This window comes from Parambassis ranga, chromosome 13 (genome assembly GCF_900634625.1).
Source record: "Parambassis ranga chromosome 13, fParRan2.1, whole genome shotgun sequence".
Taxonomy (NCBI): domain Eukaryota; kingdom Metazoa; phylum Chordata; class Actinopteri; family Ambassidae; genus Parambassis; species Parambassis ranga.
Window position 1 is genome coordinate 3126819 of NC_041033.1, and position 23378 is coordinate 3150196.

A 23378-nucleotide genomic window follows, 5' to 3' on the forward strand; every position below is an offset into this window, starting at 1 on the left:
TCCCTGATTGTCAACAAGAACCGCTCTAACAGTCTAACCAGCCTTTAATCACACCTAAAAATATGTTTTTGTAGCTGTAAATTTGTTTACAGTTATAATTCTGTTAAACAATTATGTTTCCCAGAGCAGACAATGTATTTTCTAGCCGCACATTTAAAATGGATTTCTGATGCAGACACATAACTATTCCACATAGCATCATCAGATACGGGACATTCCAGCTCCAAAAAAATTAATTTTTATTTAAATTGAGGACTTAAAAAATGTAATCTGCTTCTCCTGCTTATATGCACAGCTTCCTTCTTGCATTTGTATTAGGGCATCTAGTATGTTCTTGGCCACCAGAAGGAACACGACCAATAGTCCCTTAAAAATGTAACTGTAAGAAGCACACTACATAAGAACATATATATATTTTAGAATCTTATCTGAAACACCTTTCAAATAGTTTTTTCTGCGTCTTTCGTATTTTGACTTTTTACAGTGGAGCATGAAAACCTCAGCAGAGCCATCAGTGCCTGTGCTTCAGGAGGATATATTACCGTTTCCTCTGCTAAAGCAGCACATGAGTCCCTGACTGGCCATAAGCCGGCTCTGTACAACCGCTCTGAGGAAATGTTGGCCTCCACTGTATCTAATCAGGCCTTGTGGCCACACTGTTCACAGGGGAAGAGCCATAATTTGAGATGTTTAATGGTCCCCTGTAGCTAGTAGATGTAAATTGAATTTATTTATTTTGCGCTGGCATTGTGATGCAGCTTTGATGTGGAATGGCTCGGCACGGATCAAACTTCATCTCTAATCTCATTTGCTCCCTCGGAGCGTTTATTTCTGCTGACCGCTGGCCTCGTATTACAGCGAGGAGCTGACAAACTCTGCAGAGATTAATGCATCTCGCGGCACTGTTTCCGGGCTTCGCTGTGAAGCACCGGGGATGTCTGTGACACAGAGGCTGCCGGCAAGATGCCGGGCTATTTCTGACTGCATCATGTTTCATTTACTGTACATATGCTTTGATTGTCTGAAAAGGTCACTCATTCACAGAGGCAATTCCCAGATATTTGACACTTTAATGTAGCTTTAAATACTATTTATCTAATTTAGACATACTCAGTCTTCATCAGGTTCAACACTTATGCCGTAAGTGAGACCATCGAGTACTGTGTGGACAGATCTGCCATTCAAAGTATACAACAACCACTAACAAGTATGTTAGAGTGATGTTGAACAAATTATGAATCGGTGTGTAGCAATAGCATGTCTAATGGGCCATTCAACCAGGGAATAGGCCATTCAGCCTCTTTAACTAGGACACACAAGGACAGGGGTTAAGGTCTCCAAAAATGGTAATGTTTTGGTCCAAGGTCATTTATATGACGGTACCAAGCTTCAACCACCAGGGCTAAAAAAACATTTAGGCAAATGTGCAAGCGTCAAAAACTGTGAATCTCCAATCAGGTAGGTACTGTCTCTGTTTCCTCTGAGGATCAACTAGGAGTTAGGTGGATTCAGATTGGAGCTTCCCACAATGTTCTTCCAAACTTCAAAATGATACATTCAAGTGGCAACTTACAGGGCTGAGAAAGGAAGCCTATGCAGAAGGATCCAAAAGTCTAGTTTCCTGTGTGGCCTCCAGGAGCTTGTTCAGAAAAGTCAAGCTGATAATGACATGAAAATGTGTTCTCATACAACATAAAACGACATGTTTAAAATTTCTGTGTTGCATTTTGGGGCCGATAGATATGTGGAACTACAGACACACAGAGGGTCATCAATGCCTCTAGAGTGAGTCAAGCTGTTAATGAAATACATGGTGGAGCTGGTTTTTATGAAGCTATAGCTAACTAACATGGGGATTACTGTAACACTAAAAATAGATGTATTGTGCAGACTTGTAGCTTCTAATTGTTTTAGTGACCCATCCAATGTTAAAATTTGACCATATGATTAAAAAAAAGAAACGATAGAAGAGGAACATGTGCATTGTGACATGTAGTTCTACCATCACAAATCTGTTTTAGACTGTTGTGTAAAATCCTTCAGTACAGTGGATTTATTTCTCTGCTCTGATATCACATCAAAAACATTAATAATAACAATGCGACAAGATGTATTCAAGGAGGAGCTCCCACCATATCAGAGCTAGTTTTAAACAAAAACACATTCTCCTCGTATGCTGTTGGAAGCGTATTTCAGACATTTTTCGCGCTGTCCTAATTTCACGGGAATCCGCTGGGAGAGAAGTCAGAGTCCTGACAAAAAACAAAGAGAAAGATGGAAAAGACCTACAGTAACTGCTCTGAGGAGAATCCACTGGGGCTGCACCCCTCTTCTCTCCGCCCTCAAGAGGCCATCAACTATGATAAATAGCCAGCAGGAGAGAGAAGATGAAGGCACAGAAACACCCACATCGAGATCATACACAAAGCAGGGGGGGGGCACAGATGATGCAGGATGAGCTGAATATAGGAGAACCAGAGAAGAAACAAATTGCTCGCAGACTGTGGTCTAATCTCTGTTTCAGTGGAAAATGCAGCTCTCTCTCTCGTTTTATTCCCCCCCACTCTCTGAGAGTCAATGAGCCAACGAGGGGGTTTCAAACATACAGTACAACCCCCGCCCCCACCCGACAGCCCGGCAATCCATTTTATTTTCACTCTACTGCCGCAGAATCTCAGCATAGACGAGGTCTGTGGCTGCAGGATGTGGACATGTTGTTACAGCAAGATCACCCTGCTCATTTTCTTCCAATTTGAGTACAGAAAGCTGGATCTACTGTCCAGAAGTAAATCACCCTGTAGCAGCTGGAGCTCTTTTCTTCTGATGGCCAGCTGTTCTATAGCCTGGAGAAAGGACAATCTGATGCCTTTACATGCAGCATCCAGCACCAGGCCTCTAATGGACACTATTGTGTTTGCAGTGAATCTGTCAAAGTAGCTGGAAATGAAATATTGACAAGAGTGTTTAATAATACAAAACAAACAAATAACAACTAATAACGCCTCTCTTTTTGACAGAAGGACAATTATTCGTTTTTTTATTATTATTTTAAACACTGCTAGACCACTGGGAGCGAATCCCAACACAACCTGTAAAAGTAACCTACTGTGTGAACAACTACAAAGCTTTTGATGTAAAAAACAGAGGTAAAGTCCTGCTTTTTGGTAGGAGACTACTTATTCAGATCCCAAGTCAATGTACTGTAAAGCTGATAAGAATAAGATTGTAACCCAAAAGGCTACACACCCTAATGATGCATACATGACATCATTGTAGGGGGTCTCGTGGATCTGTGCTATCAATAGTCACAATAATCCATCAATATACTTCCTCAGTATGACCTTACTGTATTATCTTACTGTAAGTGCAGGAAGTATGTGAAATTTAGATCCATCTTTGACAGTGGAACTCAGTTCATTTTTATCAGAGACCTTCAGGGGAATTTTAGCCTTGATGCAGTACTTTCTAGGAAGTACAGCCTACAGTGTATTTGACTAAGATAACAATAACTGATCAGACATTTAATCAAATTAACTTACAATTGTAATTATATGTCATTATAAATGATAGATTTGATAAATGATAGACATTAATTTATTTTAGTATACAAGTGAATAAACACAGATTGGTGCTAGTTCCCTGTCTTTGCCTTGTTCTGTATTCTTTCCTTCTACGTGCACTGTGTCTTTTGCAGCCTGCTGTTCTCAGAGTGTTTGTGTGCTCCCTGTGTTCTTCTTTGTTCACTTCTGTTATCTTTCATCTGCTTTAATCATTACAGTTTGCGTTCTCTTATTTGTGACCTGTGCTTGGTCCCTTCCTTTTTTCATCTGAAAATGTACTATACAAAGTAAATGAATGGCTCAGGTCATAGATCTATTTCCCAGGATTCTCATGATCCTCTCACCTACCTCTCCTGTGTGTGTGTGTCTACCTCTGCAGTTCTGCTATTTCCAGCCCTATCACTCTACGTTCAATTTGCCTTTAACAAATCCCATCAATAATAGAAAATCTGAATTTATTCCATTATAAGTTGAATGAATATAATAAATGCATATTTTCTTAACGTGGATAATATGAAATTATAAATAAATAACTCCTGTAGAGGAATCCCTGGCTTGGATTAGTTTCATAGACTTTTCCATATGTCACATATACATTATATTTTCAGAGCTTCAATGTCATCCATCTTGAGGCAATCTACTGGATGACTAGCAACCAGTCACATGTTACAACGCAACCACAGACCCTCCTGAGGCCCAGAGCTGTCACGCAAGATGCTTGTCTGTCAAGTGGACAACTAGATCTACTAAGGTGGGACATTTTTTTCTTGTAAAATTAATTTAATATGAAATGGTCTGTTTTAATACAAAGCACAATGCTTTCCTATAAACCAGTAGGGTAACCTCAGGTTATATTTAAGCATGTTCCTACAAATTGGATGTGAAAAATGGAAATTTGTCCAAATGGCTACTGGAACTAATTTGTTGCTGCTGACTGAGAGAGAATTGTGTCTGTGAGGAGGTGAGGAGAGAAAGGGAAAGTGAAGTTAGACAATTTTGGTCTTATCAACATTTCACTAATAACTACATTACAATGAGAGCCACTTCAACACAGCAGGAGCGAGAACACTGCAGCAAATTAAAAGCTGCTAAAAATAAGTCACTTTACAGGAGCTCTCTCCTCAGAACCACCGCAAGACAAAACACAGAACAAGACAAAACTAGAACAGCACAGTATTATTATTATTATTATTTTTTACATTTGTTCCTGACCTTAGGGTCATCACTACCTACTGCAGCTCAGCTGATGCTGCAGGGTCTGTGTTGGTGTGTAATGTACTAACTAGGTTTCATGAACACTGCGAATGTTTGTGTTTTGTTTTCTGAACACATACGACATGCAGGTGGCAGATGCAGCGGTCCATTCTAAGGACTGGAAATTTTCACCATGATGGTGGACTGGTTCACAGAGGAAGTGAGCCCTTGCAGGGTGGAAGCTGGATCCTGTGGGGAAAGCCCTTCTACTAGGGTGGATGTGTGTACTTGGTCAGTGTAAGAAAAGACTTTTTATGAGGTAAAAAGACAGATAGATAGACAGACAGACAGACAGACAGACAGATAGATAGATATACTATGTGCAATATATAAATAAAATACACTACAGAACACGTACAAGGCAAATGCAATGTACAGTGTGCATTTATAAATATATATATAAATAAAACAACCACTACTGTCATTTTCCTAGTGATTACTGCATTTACCCATTCCACTCAATTAAAGGAAAGAACTTTATTTTTTAATTTAAAGTCAAGTCAACACAACAGCAAAGGAATTGCTACTAGGTTCAATGCGAAAAGATAGTTGAAGGAAACTGGTGAACACTCCTGAACAAGTTAGTACATGAACTCTAAATCTGGGTGTTTTTTTTTTACATTTTCTATTTTTTAAAGGTGTTCTGAGGTCTGAGAGCTCCCAAACTTTATGGACAAGCATTGCTAATCACTAAAGCAAAGTAAGTTGGTCTTATCATACAGAAATAAAACATATCTTCTTACTCCGGTTTGAAGAAATAATCAAGGAACCTCCAGCTATCTGCTAGCAGACTTTTACCTGTTTAAAGCATTTAAAAGTTCTCATAACACCGAGTGAAAGTCTAAGCTGCTATCCACCGACACTGCCCCAGTTTCCAGTCGCAGTCTCTTAAATAAGGTTGTACACCTTCAGTCTACTGTGCTGCCCTGCAGATGTGCTATATTTATAGTGCTGTGAAATTTCCTTTTGCTAACAGAGACAAATGGTCTATTACCAGTCTTGCATTTTACATGGACTGATGAAAAATAGATACATCTTCCTCCGTGCCCAGACATCAATAAAGAAACTGACAGAGAGGATTCATTTACGCCTCGCTCATCAGAGCTCATTGAGAATAATTGGGCGTGACAGGCTGGTGCAGGACAGGACACTGTGGGTGGGAAATTTCCTTCAGTGATGAGATTCAATTTCACACAATGTCATAACCTCGGCCATGTCTGATGGGGGTGGGCTTTGAATCGCAGAGTCTATGTGTACAGTTTTAAATATTATATCATCCAGAAGTAAATTATTATATAATTTATTATCATAAGCAGTAAAATTAACTTACATTCAATTTATATGCAGTGGCTGAAATTGAAATATGTTGATTTTTAGTCAGAGATTGGTTATAAATCTGGTGTCTTAGCTTATGAGACAATGAGACAGTAAAAGAAAGGAGTTCAGAACCTCATCCAAAAGACACACAGTGGTTTGTCTATTTAGGCATGAAGCTTACTCTATTTCTTTGAACTGTAATGTGGTTGCATTGCTAATAGTGAGTTTCTATTGAAATTGTCCTCCTGTCATGAACGTTGTGTTTGTAGAAAATATAAATAGGCAGCTTCTGGACTGCTGTCACCTGTTGTCTCACTGTTTCCAACCAACTAATTAAAGATTAAAAAGAGCTCCATTTCAAAGTGAGACTTGGTGACACTCAGACACAGTTTCCGAATGTGTGTGCCTGTACTGTGGTTCAAGGCTGACTGAAATGATATTGATATAAGGGTCAATTTGGGGGTGTGTGTCGTTCAGCTAGTAATCAGTTTCAGGGATAACAACCGTGCAGAAAGAGCAGCACGGATAAAAGAAGAACACAATGAGCTTCAATATTGTCTTTGTGTGGTTATTTATTACAGATTGATCGCATCCTTTATGTGCGCAGTCTGATTGGAGACTTTATCCTGAACAATCAAAGTTGGCCAGGGCCCAGTCTCTTGTCTCTCCACTCTGTTTTACACATCCAGCTAACTAACCCAGTAGGGGTAAATACAGGCTTTGTGTTGAAGACTTTTTTTTCTCTCCTAATATCAATAAAAGAACATTCACAAGTGTAAGAGCTGTGTCTGAATGTGTTTAAGTTTAAAAATGAATGAAAGAGCACTCATTCATTCAGTCATTAAGTCAAAACATTGTTAACTGTAAGAAGAAAGAACAGAAAATTTCACACAGTCATATAATCACTTGTGTTTTCTTCCATCTTGCTGCTCAACGCTGTAATTTGCCACTGAACAGGCCACCCCATGTCTTTTTTATGCTTGACAGACTCAGCTGAACGCCTAACCTATTTGTGAGTGCTGTTATTCAGGCTCATTTCTGATATGGCAGTAATTTAATGCAGGAAAAATCAATTTGACTTCCCCTCATAATTAATTAATGGAAAAAAAAATCCTGTTGCTATTACATCTTCATAATAACCAAAAGAGTATTTGATACATGCCCATTCTAAATTAATTTGTTAGCATGTCAATGGTTTATAATTATCTAAGAAGCGGGCTAGCTCCATTCAATGTGATGCATTTAATTCAATATCCCAGCACTGCTTCTGTGATGCAAGAGTCAAATGGGAGATTACTGAGTGCTTTCAGTCAAGTGATGAGATGCAGCTCTTAAATTCACCTTACATCGTCTGCATCCATTGTATTGTATTCCATAAAGGAGCTATTGACTGCAGCAATTTTAATTTGAAGCAGTCAATCGCTTTGTGCTCAAATTGAATATGAGCATCAGATACAGAAAGTGAAGTGTGAGAGGGAGAGTTTTATTCTCATCAGGTTCTCTGAGTCTACTTTTACACGTTGAAGAAACAGATAAATCTGTGCAGCCACAGAGTGTTACACATCACTGGAGCTCAAGATATTCCGGCAAAAATTGAGCTGTACAAACAACACTGATGAGCCAACAGACAGTATGATCTGACTGCAGCTCTCCTCCCTGTGCACCTTTCATCACATCACTTCGCTTTTAGTGCAGTAAACTTTTCCAATCCAGTCAATGCTAAAGCAGTTACGCAAAAAGTACATTTTTGAGGGCGCAAAAAAAAAGTTTTTACGGTTCATCCCAGTATTATAATACATGTACAGCAGAGATTGCACAGGCCGGGCAGCAGCCAGGTTTTCAGCTCTGGCTTTTGAAGCTGCTGTTAAACAGACAAACATCAGACCAAAGACTGCAGGAGAAGGCAGGAGCAGCAATCACACTGCAATTTCTCCATGAATTGATGTTAAGTTACTACCTTAGTTTAATTTTAATTTACCTTCATCTATTACATCAAAGAGAAGTATTTAAACGGAGTGTGTAGACTCCACCATTACTCATCAGCAGCACTTGACTTTGTGTAATAGCTAATCCATCAGGTGGAGCATTCAGGCAGATCTTCGACCTGAACTAAGGCCGTCACTGATGCTGACTGCAGCCCAGTAACCATAAGATGGCATCTGCCAGAAACGGGCTTCAAGAACAGAAGGCGTCTTCAAAGACCACGGCTCCTCCCACATCACAAACCTGCCCATTTGGACTTTGCAAGGGAGCACCAAAAATGGGACAAACAAGGAGATCCTACTGGAGATGTTTTCTGTGAGGCACAGAGGAGGAGGAGCCATCTTGATCTGGGGAACTTTTTCCTTCAGTGGAACAATGCAGCTTCAGGATGTGTAGAGGGGCATCAAACAGCAGCTGGCTATATGGTGAGATGTTGCAGAGGAGCATTTCCTCTTGACAGAGGGCCCTCGCCTGTGACTAGGTCTTTCAACATTGTCATGTTGAAAGACAACTCACAATGCCCGCCCGACCAGGGAATTCTTTCCAGAGAATATTGTCGCTCTTTTAAACCATGCTGCGTTGTTCCCCTAATCCAAATCAAATTGAGAACATTTGGGGATGGATGGCAAGGGAGGTTTATAAAAATAAACATCAGTTCCAGTGATTAACAACAACGGTGGGCTACTCACTAATGAGTTCTGTTTTTGACTTTTAAAGCCTGTGGTACCACTTGATCAGCTGCTGAACAGCCTCTTTCAGTTTCTGCCTACTAAAAGTCATTTGCTCCTTTCTTTTTTTCTCTTAACATTTTGAAGCTCTGCTTACAACCTGGTTTCGATCTACCAGAGCAACATTTGAATACGTTTTTCTCTCCCCTTTGATTTTGATCAGGAGTAAGTTAATAAGATGAAACAAAACCCGATCAAGTAGGGTTGATGCCTAAATAAATAAAGTCTGGAGCACCTGTCAATCATTCTCTCTTGTTACACTTACATAAAATATAGACCATGAAAAAACATAGAGGGTTTTGGCTAGGAAATAATATTTTTGGTCAGAGAATGTTTAATTTAAATATCCTCACACACTGATTTTTTTTATGCAGTCTGCATTTATTCTGGCTCTTCACAGCCATGTCTGTTGGATGTGGATATCATTTCTTTAAATGGGTTGTATGCATGGCAGAATTGCCATATTTCAAACTGAGGTGAGCATGTTCAATGCAATCATACAATATATCCACAGCGGTTGTCAGTCATTTTCCTCCTCGGCTGCCTGGCCCACACTTTCTTTTCTTTGCCTGAGAACAATAAGTGGCACCAGCAACTCAATGTGTTGAATCCTATCTCAGCCAGCACATGCTCTCCCCTTCACAAGCTCAAGCCACAGCAATCCAGAAACAGTGAATGTATTGATCAGCAGCATTTTTTTTCTTCAGCATTTCAGACAAAACAACGTGGGAGAGAATGGATGGAACGGTGGAAGCACAGAATGTATGTATTTGCTGTGTATATCTGTGGAGAGTTTTATCTTAAGGTGTGGCAAATGCAAGAAGAGAAGGATGCAAAGCCAAGAAACCAGCAATAACTATGCTTTACAGCTATATCTTCCAAAAGTTTTCTAACTCTGCAAGGCCCTGCAAAGGCTGTGCTGCACTACTGTTTGTCTCTGTCAATTCAGCAGGGTTAGGGATGGTTATATGGGCCTATAGGCTGGGGGCTTTCTTGCTGATCCAGCTTCTAGCAGGCTGAACAAAGAATAGATTGTCTCACAGGAGAAGAGAAAACTTAATAAACCAATATCTGAAAGAAAGAGATAAGGTTGGGGAGAACACTATCAGCATTGTGAGGGTGGGAGGATTAAGTTGTTTAGTCTTGATTCTCACTTTTAAAATCAATTCATACACAGAAAAAGCACTCAACCTACTTTTTTTTCTTCTTTTTTATCTCCTGGAGTTCAAACAAGACATCAATATACTTGCCAATAATGCCCTTTTATTAAAGATGGTGGCCTGGTTCACTTTCTGTTTGCTCTTACTAAAACGTTTGATTTTTGATGATTGATGGTGGTGCCAGATGAAGGTCAGTTATCGCCCACCACAAGCAGAACAGCAGTCCAACTAAACGACTAATCAACCTGTCAAAAACCGAGACGTGAACAGACCTTAATGAAATTAACAATACAGCAGACACAGAGGAGCCCGGGGCTGTGGAGGGGGCTGTAATGAGAGGTGTGCAGGGTGGCCCTGTAACATATGTGTACCCCATCAGCCACTAATGAATGACTGAAACAGTTAACATCTGAATGAATGTCCAGTCAATCTAGAGATCCAACATGGTAATTTCATGAACTGAAAGGTTCCACGTGTATTTTTATTTTTTTATTTATTAAATTATAAAAATGTATTGGTCACTTCTTATCACCAATGTGTGAAATGACTATAATTCTACCGTTTCTTATTCACCTTTAACAGCTTGTTGCTTAGAGGACTCAGAAGTAAGGCTGAACGCTTTACTGCGGCTTACTTGCCAACAAATGTAACAGAATCAAATTCATCCAAACCCTGGTTGCTAAGCTGGCTAGCTTGTTGTTTACACATTAGTTGGTGTCACAATTGGTAAAAAATGGCAAAATGATGCACTGTAGCCACCTGGTTAAGCTTAGCTTGCTTGCTCACTAATGTTATGACTAGGAACTTTATGGTTGGCTAATGATGACATATTATGAACCAATGCAAGTGTTTAAACTACAGCACTGCAGGGCAGGAGTAGGAACTAACTTCATTTGTTTTATCGTAGGTAAAGATGTGCAAATGGCAATGTGAACCAAGCAAATAAGCTCGGCAGCTAGTCAGGAGGAATTGCCATCATCTATACACGTACTACTCCTGTTTAAAATTCATATGAACAAAATGTTGGCTCTTTAATTACACTCCATGTCAGAGATGCATAAAGCCCCTTTAATGTCCCATTATCCTGAAGATATGATACATGGTTTTCAAAAATTTCGGCAAATAAAAATCTGAGTGTGGTGCATAGCGCTTTAAAGCTAAATGGATGCTAAGCTAATCCTGATGTAGCAACACAGGTGAGTGAGTCTCCCACATATTCTGCTTTTAGAAGGTAACTGAACAAATTACTGCTGCTTCATTTAATTAATAAAACGGTAATAATTTTAACATTCATTGGCTGTTTGATCACTGCGGTTAGCTACTAAGTTCTTTAGTATCTGAGCATATAATCAAACATTAAGCATAATGCTTTGCCACATCCTGTACCCCTCAGGTTCCCTGCCTTAGGCTTTCCATGTACGCATGTCATTTAAATAGTAGTGCACAATGCAGCTGGGACCTGTGTGACTCAGACCTACCTTGGTATCTGAGCAACACTGATCCAGCCTGAGACCTCGGGCTGTGGAAGCGGATGGAGATCTGATTGCTGTGACTTCGCACCACCAGCCCTCTCATCAGAATGGACTCGTTGGCCAGCATCGTGTTCTCCCTGTGGCCCACATCTTCAAACGCCACCTTGTCTCCCTCGGAGAGATTCACATTCATCACCTAATAAAAAACAGAGAAGACCATTTGTGTATCACATGGCACACAGCAACTGCTAATCAATATTCTGGGATCTTAGAGCCAGAAACAAGCACAAAAACTGTCCAATGCAAGGTGAGGGTGTTACAATTGTCACATTTGATTTGCAACAAAACAAATTCAAGAAAATTTTGTTTACAAAATGGCAATGAAGCAATTAGTAGAACTTTCATTGCCTAAAGACCACTACAAAGTAAATAACGGGTTGCAAGATGCTAGAACCCAGGTTTCGTAGCCTGGTGTCCAGCACTTAAGTTTCTGTTTACCTTCACTTTAGGCTTGCTTAGGTTTAAGAACGTTTTAGGTTTAGGTTTAAAACACTTGCTTGAGCTCAAAAAGAACCTCCTAACTTATATGACTCGCCTCCTGAAAAGGAATACCAACTCACAGCATGTATTCTCACCACATCCTTTGAAGTCTGTCTGAAAACTGACAAAATGCTACTTTCAGCTTCATACATGCAACACAGAGAGAGACAGAGGTTTTTTCTCCCTAGGTCTAGGGCTAGGTTTCGTCTCAAGTGGCTTTTACTCTCTGTATTTTTAAATACATGTTGGACAGTTGTAGCTCATGGCTGCATGCTGATGTGTCCTTGAGAAAGACATGGAACCTTGAGTTGCTCCCAGTGGTCGAACCATCAGTGTCTGAGTGACTGTGTGTGTGCAAATGGATAAATGTGAAGCAGTGTATAATGCACTGCATTAAGAAAAGTGCTATATAAAGCCGACTATGATGTGTAAGAGAGGTACAGTATTTATTAAACATTTAGAAACAAAGGAAGTTACAAGGTAAGGAATAAATATTTTAGATTCTGTATACAGTTTGTAGCAATGTAATATGAGCTTTGCAACTTCAGTAGCAGCATCACCCCCCAAGTAGCCTTGATAGCGGGAGAGGAAATGGCATCAGAACTAAATGAACATGTCAAATTGTTTTCCACACCATCAGAAAACTGAGAGGAAGAAACACAATTTAATCACAGGCATTGACATTGCTAGATAAAGAACAGAGGCTGCAAATCAGCAAAGGTCCTGTCAAAAGGAGGCTCTCTGGTGGATGAGTAGCGCCTCTAAATCACTTCTCAGGAGGAGAAACCAGGCCAGGCACCCAGGGTGGGCTATGACGTGGCAGCATTTCAGAGGCAGCAGCTTTACTGTATTCACAACTAAATCACTGTTAAAGGATTTTTCTGACATCAGATGGACTCCACCCGGACCACCACGAAGGACGAGGAGGTACTGGTGCAGCTGTGTGAGAACTGTGTGAATGCTAGTCAGGAACAACCTCTTTCTGCCTGTCTCACTCATGCAAATGTAAACCGCATGTAAATCCAGCTATTTACATAATATGTATTTGCAGTCACGGCATTCACATCAAAATTGCACCTAAATCACTAACACTCTGCAACACCGGTTTCCCGCATTATTCTGGATAATTTCAAAAGTGCCATAAAGGCTTTATCCATTCAGGGAGTCAGCCATTGATGTTGCCACAGTGTGCACTGTCAGAGAGTTTTCCAATTTCAGATCAGATAATAAAATGCTCCTATTATGAAAGCACTTCAGGGCACAGGAGTCCCAGCCTTCAAAGATTAATTCTACATCTGAAGCTATTTGCACTTGCAATCAGTGATGGAGGGGGTTATTATTCGCACAGTTCAAGGGCTTGTTTGCACTTAAACTGAATTTCCTAGTGAAATAAAAAAAAATAAATAAATCTCGCACTAGTGAAGTGAAGGACCTGACAGACTGGGTCAGTGACCTCCACCTGCAAAGTTGTCTGTGACAAGTGTACTTATGACATTTTATCACTGCACTGGACAACTGGTCTGTTTTGCACAAATCAAAAGTAAAAAAACATGGGGAAAGTCAAAAGGACAACGTAGAGCTGGACTGATTACGCAGAAGATAAGCCTGATAATTGTCAGCTTGTCTCTTATGCTGACAGCATGTCTGGCAAGAAATGTGTCTTTTATCAGCTTTTTATCACAGCGGGTATATCTTTATTCAGCTGTTAAAAGGAAGGAGACGTCTTCACGTGGCCCTCCACAGATCATCTTATCTTGTCTCACCTAGCTGGGAGATGAATCCGCAGCTCTCCTGAGAAAAGCAGCTGTGGGAGTCTATGAGGAGGTGTTCCCACTGACAGGACACAAGTGTCAGTTAACAGCATGTTCATGTTAGCAGAACATCAAACCTGGACTTGAAACCGTTCTTAGGATGAAACAACGCTGTGAAGTGAAGCATGTTGACCTACTTACGATGTAAATAGGTAGAATAAGAAAGACTTAAAGGAGCAAGCTGCAGCACATTTCCTTGTGGGATACTACTGTTTGTCGTAAATACCTCTGAAGCAGTGCTATAATTATACATATTTGTATTTCCGAACTTAGAAGGTAATTAAAACATCGTAGTAAGAAATCATCATACAAATAAAAACATAATCCACTGCTTCACTAGTGTGGAAATGTAACTTAAAACCTGCGGATGTAAGCAATTAAGTCAGTCAGTCACTGTGAAGCTAACTGCTACAGGCAACGTGGTGGACCCTCATGCAGGAGTCCAGGCTATGAGTACCCCTGACACCACAAGTATTTTTTTGCTTTTCCTTGTGGTTGGAGTTAGGCATTAAAAACTACTGGTTAAGGTTAGGTGTTAAAAACATGGTAAGGGGTTAGGTAAGGATCATGGTTTGTCTTACCACACACACATTCAGAGCAATAAACACGCTACAAGGAAAACTGTTTCCTTCTGTGATTGTCATTTTCAGCTACCATGGTGAGGAGTCAACACACCCATAAACACCCAGAACCGGCTGCAGAATAAAAGAAAAATCCACCTCATGTTAAGTTAACATGCTATAAAGTTAATACATCGTTCTCTTCTGTCTGAGTCTTGCAGCAGAGTATTTGCAGTAAACCTGTACTAGTCACTCAATCTCTGGGAAAACCAAGGTGCAGCAGCGTTTAAACCGCTGATCCGGATAGTCTAATTTATCCAGAAAGGAAAGTGGGCTGGTTAGCAAGCGGTTTACGTATATTTTGCTGGAAATTCCTTGCCCAACGCCACACTGTCAGCCTCTGGCTGTGAGCCCTACAGCAAGTATTATGTAGTGTATCAAACAGATCATTATGTTGCTGAATGACTTTAAAATACTAGACACAAACACCGGTAACTCTGATGTTACTTCTTTTGTTGTTGAGGGCAGACAAGAACATCTTAATACAAACTGGTATTACATGTAAGGGCCACAGCTAACTTATTAGCATGTTGACTTTAGTAAACATCTCCAGACCACAATACATAGGGGTCAATGGCATAGCTGTTACTTGTTGAAATTGTTTTTTAGCTTAGTTGGTTTTGAGTATAATCATAGCATGCTATTACCACAACACAGTTATCTTCATTTCACAAATGGTGACTCATGCCACTGGTGTGCAGTCATTTTAAAATGAGGGAGGAATTGAATACTGATATCAGTAAAAAAAAAATAAAATCTGCACATGCAGTCCATTAGGCAAGAGCACTTATTTAGGCTGAAACTTTACTTGGGGCCCAAGTGTAGCGGGAGCTAATTTAGACCACCGCACCATGAATGACTCATGCTGTATGAGCGAGGCAGCCTCTGCAGCATGCTTGTGTATAACAAGTCATAATGTGCCGTTAATGAACTCATGGACACACCATCAGGATAATAGTACGCTGAACAAAGGGCATCACCAAGTAATCACATTATGCCTTCAGCACAGGGATAATAAAACACTTGAGGGAACATTGGGAGACGTAATCCAATTTGCCTTGGCACCAGTCCAGCTTCTGTGTAAGCGTACCTCACAAACATAGTCATGAGGCCATGTCTGGGAAAAAAAAAACACTTATTACACTATGACGACATAATGTGTACCAGTATAATCAGATCTAAATCAACAGCTGCAGTAAACAAATTTAGACGTCTGAACGTGAAACGTGTCAACAAGGTCTTGATGTTCATGTACTGAAAGAATCAGCAGTGGAGGATGACCGTTCTGGTTAAGCTTAGATTGCAGCATAAACACTGAACTGACTGGAGCTGACAGCACTGTTGATATCTGTTAAGATTGTCACTTCTACTTCCTTCAGATCTATTAGCCTCACCCCTTTTACAGGCAGGAGTAGTGGGAAATATCAACATTCTAATGGAAAAGCTGTGTCTGGTAGGAATGGACCAACATCTGGGCTTTGCACATTAGCCGATACTGTTACTGACTTGATACTGTGTCCTTTCCAGGGTTTGCAAGTAGTTGTCCAACTTGTTGGCACAGAAAGCATGAGACACCTCCGTACAACTGACTCTTTGGTTCACTCAGTCAATGTTGGTCTAAACATAGACATCAAAAATAAATAGATCTGCATCCCCTCAATGGGTTCCATTATACGATGCCTGGTCTGACTGTTTGGTCAATATCATGGTCAATATCCAATATTAATATCAGATTGGTTCATCGCTAGTAAACATGAATAAAAGTCTACACAACCAACCTAAAATGTATGCTAATAAGACATTTTGGGGAATAACATATATCCATATCAGCCATTATTCTCTATTTACGTATACATATGTGCACAGCTGGCTAGCTAGCGCGTTAACATGATAAGCAGATGTGATAATCATCTTATTTTTAAGATTTCAGAGTGCGCACCAATATGTAGGCTAAAACAGATAAATCTCTGATAGGCTGATAATATGTGGAACAGTTTGAAGAAAACGGAGTTCAGTGAGTAGTGGAAGCTCAGCACTCACTAACACGTTTCTCTGATTAGATGGTAAACAACACTTGAAATGCTGCATCATTTTCTATCATGTGCTTTGTGCTTTCTTTGCCTCGAGTGAATGCTGTGGGGAAGGCATTCTGTCTCCACTATGTGCTGCTTGTTAAATCTATTCAGGTTTATGTTGCCTTTGAAATGAAACTGTTCCTTAAGGTCAGCTAACTTGGAAATTGACATCAGAACTGCAAATACAACGGATACGGCTAAACTGAGATAAAAAATCTGTCGCCTCCGGTGTTTTAGTGGCACACAAATGATAAAAAGCACACACCACATTTACTTCACTCACTCCTGCACTCTGTACGATATTCCATCATATTACTTACACGTCTATATACTGAATATCTGAAATCCTAGTAGTGGAAAAAATGCAGCCGCGTTTCACGGCAGAGAATAGAGAGCGCTGAGCGCTGTGGTGTAAAGAGAAAAGCCTCTCTGACATCCATTTACTTTATAAAAGCAACAAATGACAGCTGAATAATTCATCTGACACTCCCTCATTAAATATAAGCTGACAACTTTGGGGGACAGCATGGAGGATGAGAGCAAAACAGGGACAGATGGAACCCTGGGATATAGCGTTGACTAATGGATCAAAGTCTATATGTGTGTGTGTGCGTGTGTGTGGCTGAAAACAAACGCAGCAGCACAAAGGAGAAGACGGGAAGAAATGAGGAGGAGATCGAGTGTTATGAAAAATCAAGTTGAATGTTGTATGTCTGTGTTATATAGTCTCCTGTTCTCCAGTGAGTCTCTGTGTTGATGTTATTTTGTGCAAAGAACCAGTATTTAGCTGTAATTGGTTGCCTCCATAAAACAGCTGTAATTGCAACACTATACATTATTGAGCCTTTCTATTAAATGTATCAAGGAGTGTTTTATACATTCAAGTACCTAGGTTAAAATGGAAATATTGTACCGTGTGTTCCTGTAGGGAAGTGTGTGTGCGCGCGCTAATTAACGGCAGTAATTAAGAGGGAGGTGAGTAAATGATGGGAGTCGAGGGAACATCTGTTCCAGCAGGAGAAGTGGGTCACGGTGGAGAGGGAACAGAGACAGACTGAGGCGTCTCCGAGGCTGTCAGTGAAGGCCATAGCTGATGAAAATCCAGTGCTTCCGCTCTTCACTAACTGTCTGAACTGTCTCACGGACCAGAGTTTTACTTTCAAAACACCTACTGCTTTATAACTGCCACTATTATCTAATAAACATGGCTAGGACCACATCACAGATACAGCGGTGCTTAAAAGTTTGTGATGAACCCGTAGGAATTGTTTATATTTCTGCATAAATATGACTTCCAACAGTCCTCAAAGTCAGAGGTGGAATAAGTGTCAGGTGTCATGTTTGGAGAACACCATCTCAGAACTGACTGCTGCCCGGCACACACAAGAGAAGTTGTTGCACTTTGGAAGGTTGGCTTTGATCCAGCATGTCTGTGAATTAAAGCTAGTAAAACTTTGTAAATCTTGCCTGCTTCAGTTTATAGAGAAATGGTGCACTGCCAAAACTTTGGCATTTGGATGAGTTTCTGTTCTAGGAGCATACAATAAAGATTACTGATCTACACCCCTACACACTAGCTTTACTTAGCATCCCACTGCACTAACGCTACATTGTCTTTGAGTTAGCAAGCAAACCTGCATTGAGTGTGAGACACACGCACACACATGGCATTTCTCAGACGGAAAAAATTATTAACTTCAAAGAAATTTCTATAGAGTATCCTATAAATGAGTCAAAGGCAGCCTAATGTGTACTGGTACGGCTGTCTGGAATTAGCGACCTATCGACCAATCAGAAAATAGAGTTTCTTGTCACGGGGTGAGGTCTGAGTTTCAGCTGCAAGCATGCATTGTCTTAGTAAAAACAGTGAGCAGTGCAGTGTTTTGTGATTTCAGTACAAATAAAACAATGTATTTTTATAGTGGAATTTATTCTTTTTATTGGAAGCTAGTTTATGCCGATGGGACACTGGGAGGGGCCCCTAGCTGACTCAACATACACTCAACAAAAATATAAACGCAACACTTTTGTTTTTGCTCCCATGTTTCATGAGATGGACTTGAAGATCTAAACTTCATTCCAGATACACAATATTACCATTCCTCTCAAACATTGTTCACAAATCTGTCTAAATGTGTGATAGTGAGCACTTCTGCTTTGCTGAGATAATCCATCCCACCTCACAGGTGTGCCACATCAAGATGCTGGTCTGACATCATGATTAGTGCACAGGTGTACCTTAAACTGCCCACAATAAAAGGCCACCCTGAAATGTGCATTTTGTTTCTGCTTTATTGGCGGTCTGGGGACTCAGAACCAGTCAGTATCTGGTGTGACCACCATTTGCCTCATGCAGTGCAACACATCTTCTTCGCATAGAGTTTATCAGATTGTCTATTGTGGCCTGTGGAATGTTGGTCCACTCCTCTTCAATGGCTGTGCGAAGTTGCTGGATATTAGTGGGAACTGGTGCACGCTGTCGTATACGCCGGTCAAGCACATCCCAAACATGTTCAATGGGTGACATGTCCGGTGAGTATGCTGGCCATGCAAGAACTGGGACATTTTCAGCTTCCAAGAATTGTGTACAGATCCTTGCAACATGGGGCCGTGCATTATCTTGCTGAAACATGAGGTGATGTTCATGGATGTATGGCACAACAATGGGCCTCAGGATCTCATCACGGTATCTCTGTGCATTCAAAATGCCATCAATAAAATGCACCTGTGTTCTTCGTCCATAACAGATGCCTGCCCATACCATGACCCCACCACCACCATGAGCCACTCGATCCACAACATTGACATCAGCAAAGCGCTCACCCACACGACGCCACACACGCTGTCTGCCATCTGCCCTGAACAATGTAAACCGAGATTCATCCGTGAAGAGAACACCTCTCCAACGTGCTAGACGCCATCGAATGTGAGCATTTGCCCACTCAAGTCTGTTACGGCGACGATCTGGAGTCAGGTTAAGACCCCGATGAGGACGACGAGCATGCAGTTGAGCTTCCCTGAGACGGTTTCTGACAGTTTGTGCAGAAATTGTTTGGTTATGCAAACCAATTGTTTCAGCAGCTGTCTGAGTGGCTGGTCTCAGACGATCTCGGAGGTGAACCTGCTGGATGTGGAGGTCCTGGGCTGGTGTGGTTACTCGTGGTCTGCGGTTGTGAGGCCGGTTGGATGTACTGCCATATTCTCTGAAACGCCTTTGGAGACGGCTTATGGTGGAGAAATGAACAGTCAATGCACGAGCAACAGATCTGGTTGACATTCCTGCTGTCAGCATGCCAATTGCACGCTCCCTCAATGCTTGTGGCATCTGTGGCATTTTGCTGTGAGACAAAACTGCACATTTCAGGGTGGCCTTTTATTGTGGGCAGTTTGAGGTACACCTGTGCACTAATCATGATGTCAGATCAGCATCTTGATGTGGCACACCTGTGAGGTGGGATGGATTATCTCAGCAAAGCAGAAGTGCTCACTATCACACATTTAGACAGATTTGTGAACAATGTTTGAGAGGAATGGTAATATTGTGTATCTGGAATGAAGTTTAGATCTTCAAGTCCATCTCATGAAACATGGGAGCAAAAACAAAAGTGTTGCGTTTATATTTTTGTTGAGTGTAAGTACGCACGCAGAAAGGCTTGAAGATCTGGGGCCGTATTCACAAAGATTCTTAGAATCCACTCTTATCTTAGCTTCAAAAAGGACTCCTAGCTTAAAAGTGATTTTAGAACATTCTAAGAGTGACTCTGAGGAAGGAGCAGAAAAAAGTTTGATCTTAGCGAGGATCAAACCCTTTAGAAGATGTGAGACGTGAATACGTTCCTAATATATAAGCAGCATTGATTGGACAGTGACAGGGGCCATATGCACAAAGATTATTTGTTTCCGTTAGGAGTGAAATTCTAAGAACATTCTTAGAATTATGGCGTTTTTAAGAATTTACTCTTATATTTAAGCCTAAATCCTAGTAAAGATTCACAAGCCCTAAAAACAGGTCTTAAGGTGAGAAACTGTTAGGAGTAGAGAGGAGGACTTCTAAGGGGTTTAAGAGTTCCTCAAACAGAGAGGACAAAGAGGAGAAACCTCCAAACTATGAATGAGTGAGGTATTAAAATGCTACGGATGCATCGTGACCTTTTTTTATTTTATTTTATTTTATTTTATTTTTTATTTTAGACTCTTTAATAATCCCAGAGGGAAGGACACACAACAATGACTTAGGGAGGAGTTGGGATCAAACCACCAACCTTCCAGTTATTGGACAACCCTGCTATACCACTGAGCCACTGTTTATTTATTTTATACAACATCATTGATATGCTTACATGTGCTCAGTCTGAGCTTTGCTCCTCTGCCCAGTTTGGTCTCTTTCACCTGTTTTCACTGCAGGTAAATCTGCACCAGCCAGCGCCTCCAAGTAACAGACAGCAATCACAGAAGGTTGGTGACAGCTGCGTCAGTCGTCCCGCGTTAATATCCTACAGGCTGAATTCCATCCAAACAATTTGAGATGTGATCACATCATCATCTGAGACTACAAGCCTTCATGTCACCGTCCATCCTATGCTGTTTATATTATTAGGAACGCATTCTCATGTTTGTTTTTTCTGTCAACCCACCACGTCTCAAACAATGCGTCACGCTTAGCAACGGGGTCAAACACGCCTCCTCACTAAGATGAAACTTTTAGTCGGCTTCTTCCTCGGAGACTTTAAATATAAGAGTCCTTACTAAGATTTGTAGTCTTCATATTCAACCACAAACAATATTCCCGATCGTTCTAATTCTTAGAATTATGATGTATTCTAAGAATTTTCTTGGAATTTCACCACTAAGGGAAACTCCTAGCGCTAAGAATGTTTGTGAATACGGCCCCTGATCACTGTTTGGAAAAAAAAAAGGTGAACAGCGAAAACACATTATTTTTCAACTCAATGTTACATCAACATGTCAGCAATAAGTGTACATGTCAGCACCTTTCCCTTGCTGCCCTTTATAATTCATATTCCTGAGTGAGAGCAGAGCACACTTTGATGAAGTTATCTGCTGCTGCTGGCACACGTTATTCTGACACTCACAGTAAACCTAAAATCAAGCAGTTGCAATTCATAGAAGCTTCATGAAGATGCAGCTCATCTATGAATTGTGAATATCATTCTGTTTCCTTATGCTGTTTCCAGGGACTGGCTATTGCAAAAAAAAAGTATTATAACTCAACTATATTATATTTAAGTGATGGAGCTTCAAACAGGAAGTAGCGGATCACTGTGTTAAAATGAGTGTTCCTATGAGGAACAAATGAACATAACGGAAATACAATTAAAGGTAAGTGTGCTGCTGTTAGAGATAGTGAATGTCTTTCTGTGTTATTTATGTCTGCTCATTAAGGCAGAGATCCTTTACTGAAACATCTGTGTGTCTCCCTTTAAGACTGAGGTTTCCCTGCTGTAGAAACAGAAACATGGCTGCAATCTATTGCATCAATCCCTCTCTGAAAAAATGATGAAAAATCCCTGTGATTAATTGCAGCAGTAGAGTGAATGCATTATCGATATGTGCTGTACAGTTCACTAACGCAACCTGCTAGTTAATAGAAGGCCTTTTGAGGAGAAGTGATGTGGGAGGTTGTCCGTGTTTGTGTTGTGTTGTTTTTAATAAAACAATGGCAGCATTTACACTTTTTTTTTAGAAGCAGCTAGAGGCAGCACTTTTTCAAAAACAAAATGAAAGACAAATACACCTCCTCTAATTTAATCCAGGAGGCCTCAGGAGGTTTTGAAGGTGGGCTTCGTCATTTCTCTTGGGAGCTGACTTTTGAAACAGTGAGAATACAATAAACATTTCCTATGAAGCACCTTTCCAAATGGTGGTCTAAGGGCTACAAAGAATAAAAAAAAAAATACAATTCAACAATTTAACCCTTTCCACAGGTTAGTGGTATGTACTGGAGTCAGGCCTCACTAAAGTGGACAGCTATAAAGTGTCTATTGACGAATGCAGTGTTGAATGTGCTGTTCATGTGTGATGCACACACACACACACACACACTGTGTGGCGTTGAATTTAGAACAGCGGTTGTTGGCGATTAATAAACACACACTCTCAGCCATTGATCTCATCTCTCTCGAATTACCTGAGCCACTCATGGTGAAGCATCACAACAACAGCAGCTCAACACATTAAACACGCTGGTAAATCACGTCTGCACGCTGCAGAGAGGCGCCACATCAACACACCGTGACGGCCAACAGATAATACTCCGCTGCACCCCCCCCCTACTCTAAAGAGTGACATCGTGTTATAATTTATGTGTCAGCTGCATTTGTAGCCCGATGCATTTTAAGAATGAAATATGGCATGTTTTGCTGAAAAGAGAATTGTGAAGGCGGCGCAGTATTAATGAGCCTCGGTGTCTTGCACATAAAGCAGCAGGATGCTGAGACCAGCCTGTGTGAGGTGTGTGTGTGTGATTATTTTAGTATCAGCCTGGTGTCATTTGCATGTGATTTAATGAAGGTAAACACTGTGGACGGCCACGGTAATGGCACTGCACTCTGGCAGGCACTTCTCAAATCAGAAGCTGCATGATTTAATAACACGCGTGTCCTGCTGCTTCCTGGTCACTTGGGGATGTTTTTGTGGACAATTGCATAATATCTAGATGGAGCCCAATGTTCCTGATTAAACTTAATATCATTTCTCGATGCAGACTTACACCTACACTCTTTGCGCTGACTTATTTGAATAAGCCTCCCACCTGTGTGTGCACTGGAAGTGGAGTTTCAAGGTTAGGAAAGTACATGGTCATTATGCCACTGTGGAAACAGGTCCTCAGGAATGCAC

At 40.8% G+C, this 23378-nt stretch overlaps 1 protein-coding gene across 1 annotated transcript in view; it reads right to left on the reverse strand.

Moving 5' to 3' along the window:
* The window catches only part of sez6b (seizure related 6 homolog b), a 138639-nt gene that overhangs the window by 35062 nt on the left and 80199 nt on the right, over positions 1 to 23378 (reverse strand). Inside the window, exon 4 of the mRNA XM_028419980.1 lies at positions 11481 to 11670. Coding sequence (XP_028275781.1) covers positions 11481 to 11670 — 190 coding nt within the window. The remainder of the gene's footprint in view (positions 1 to 11480; positions 11671 to 23378) is intronic.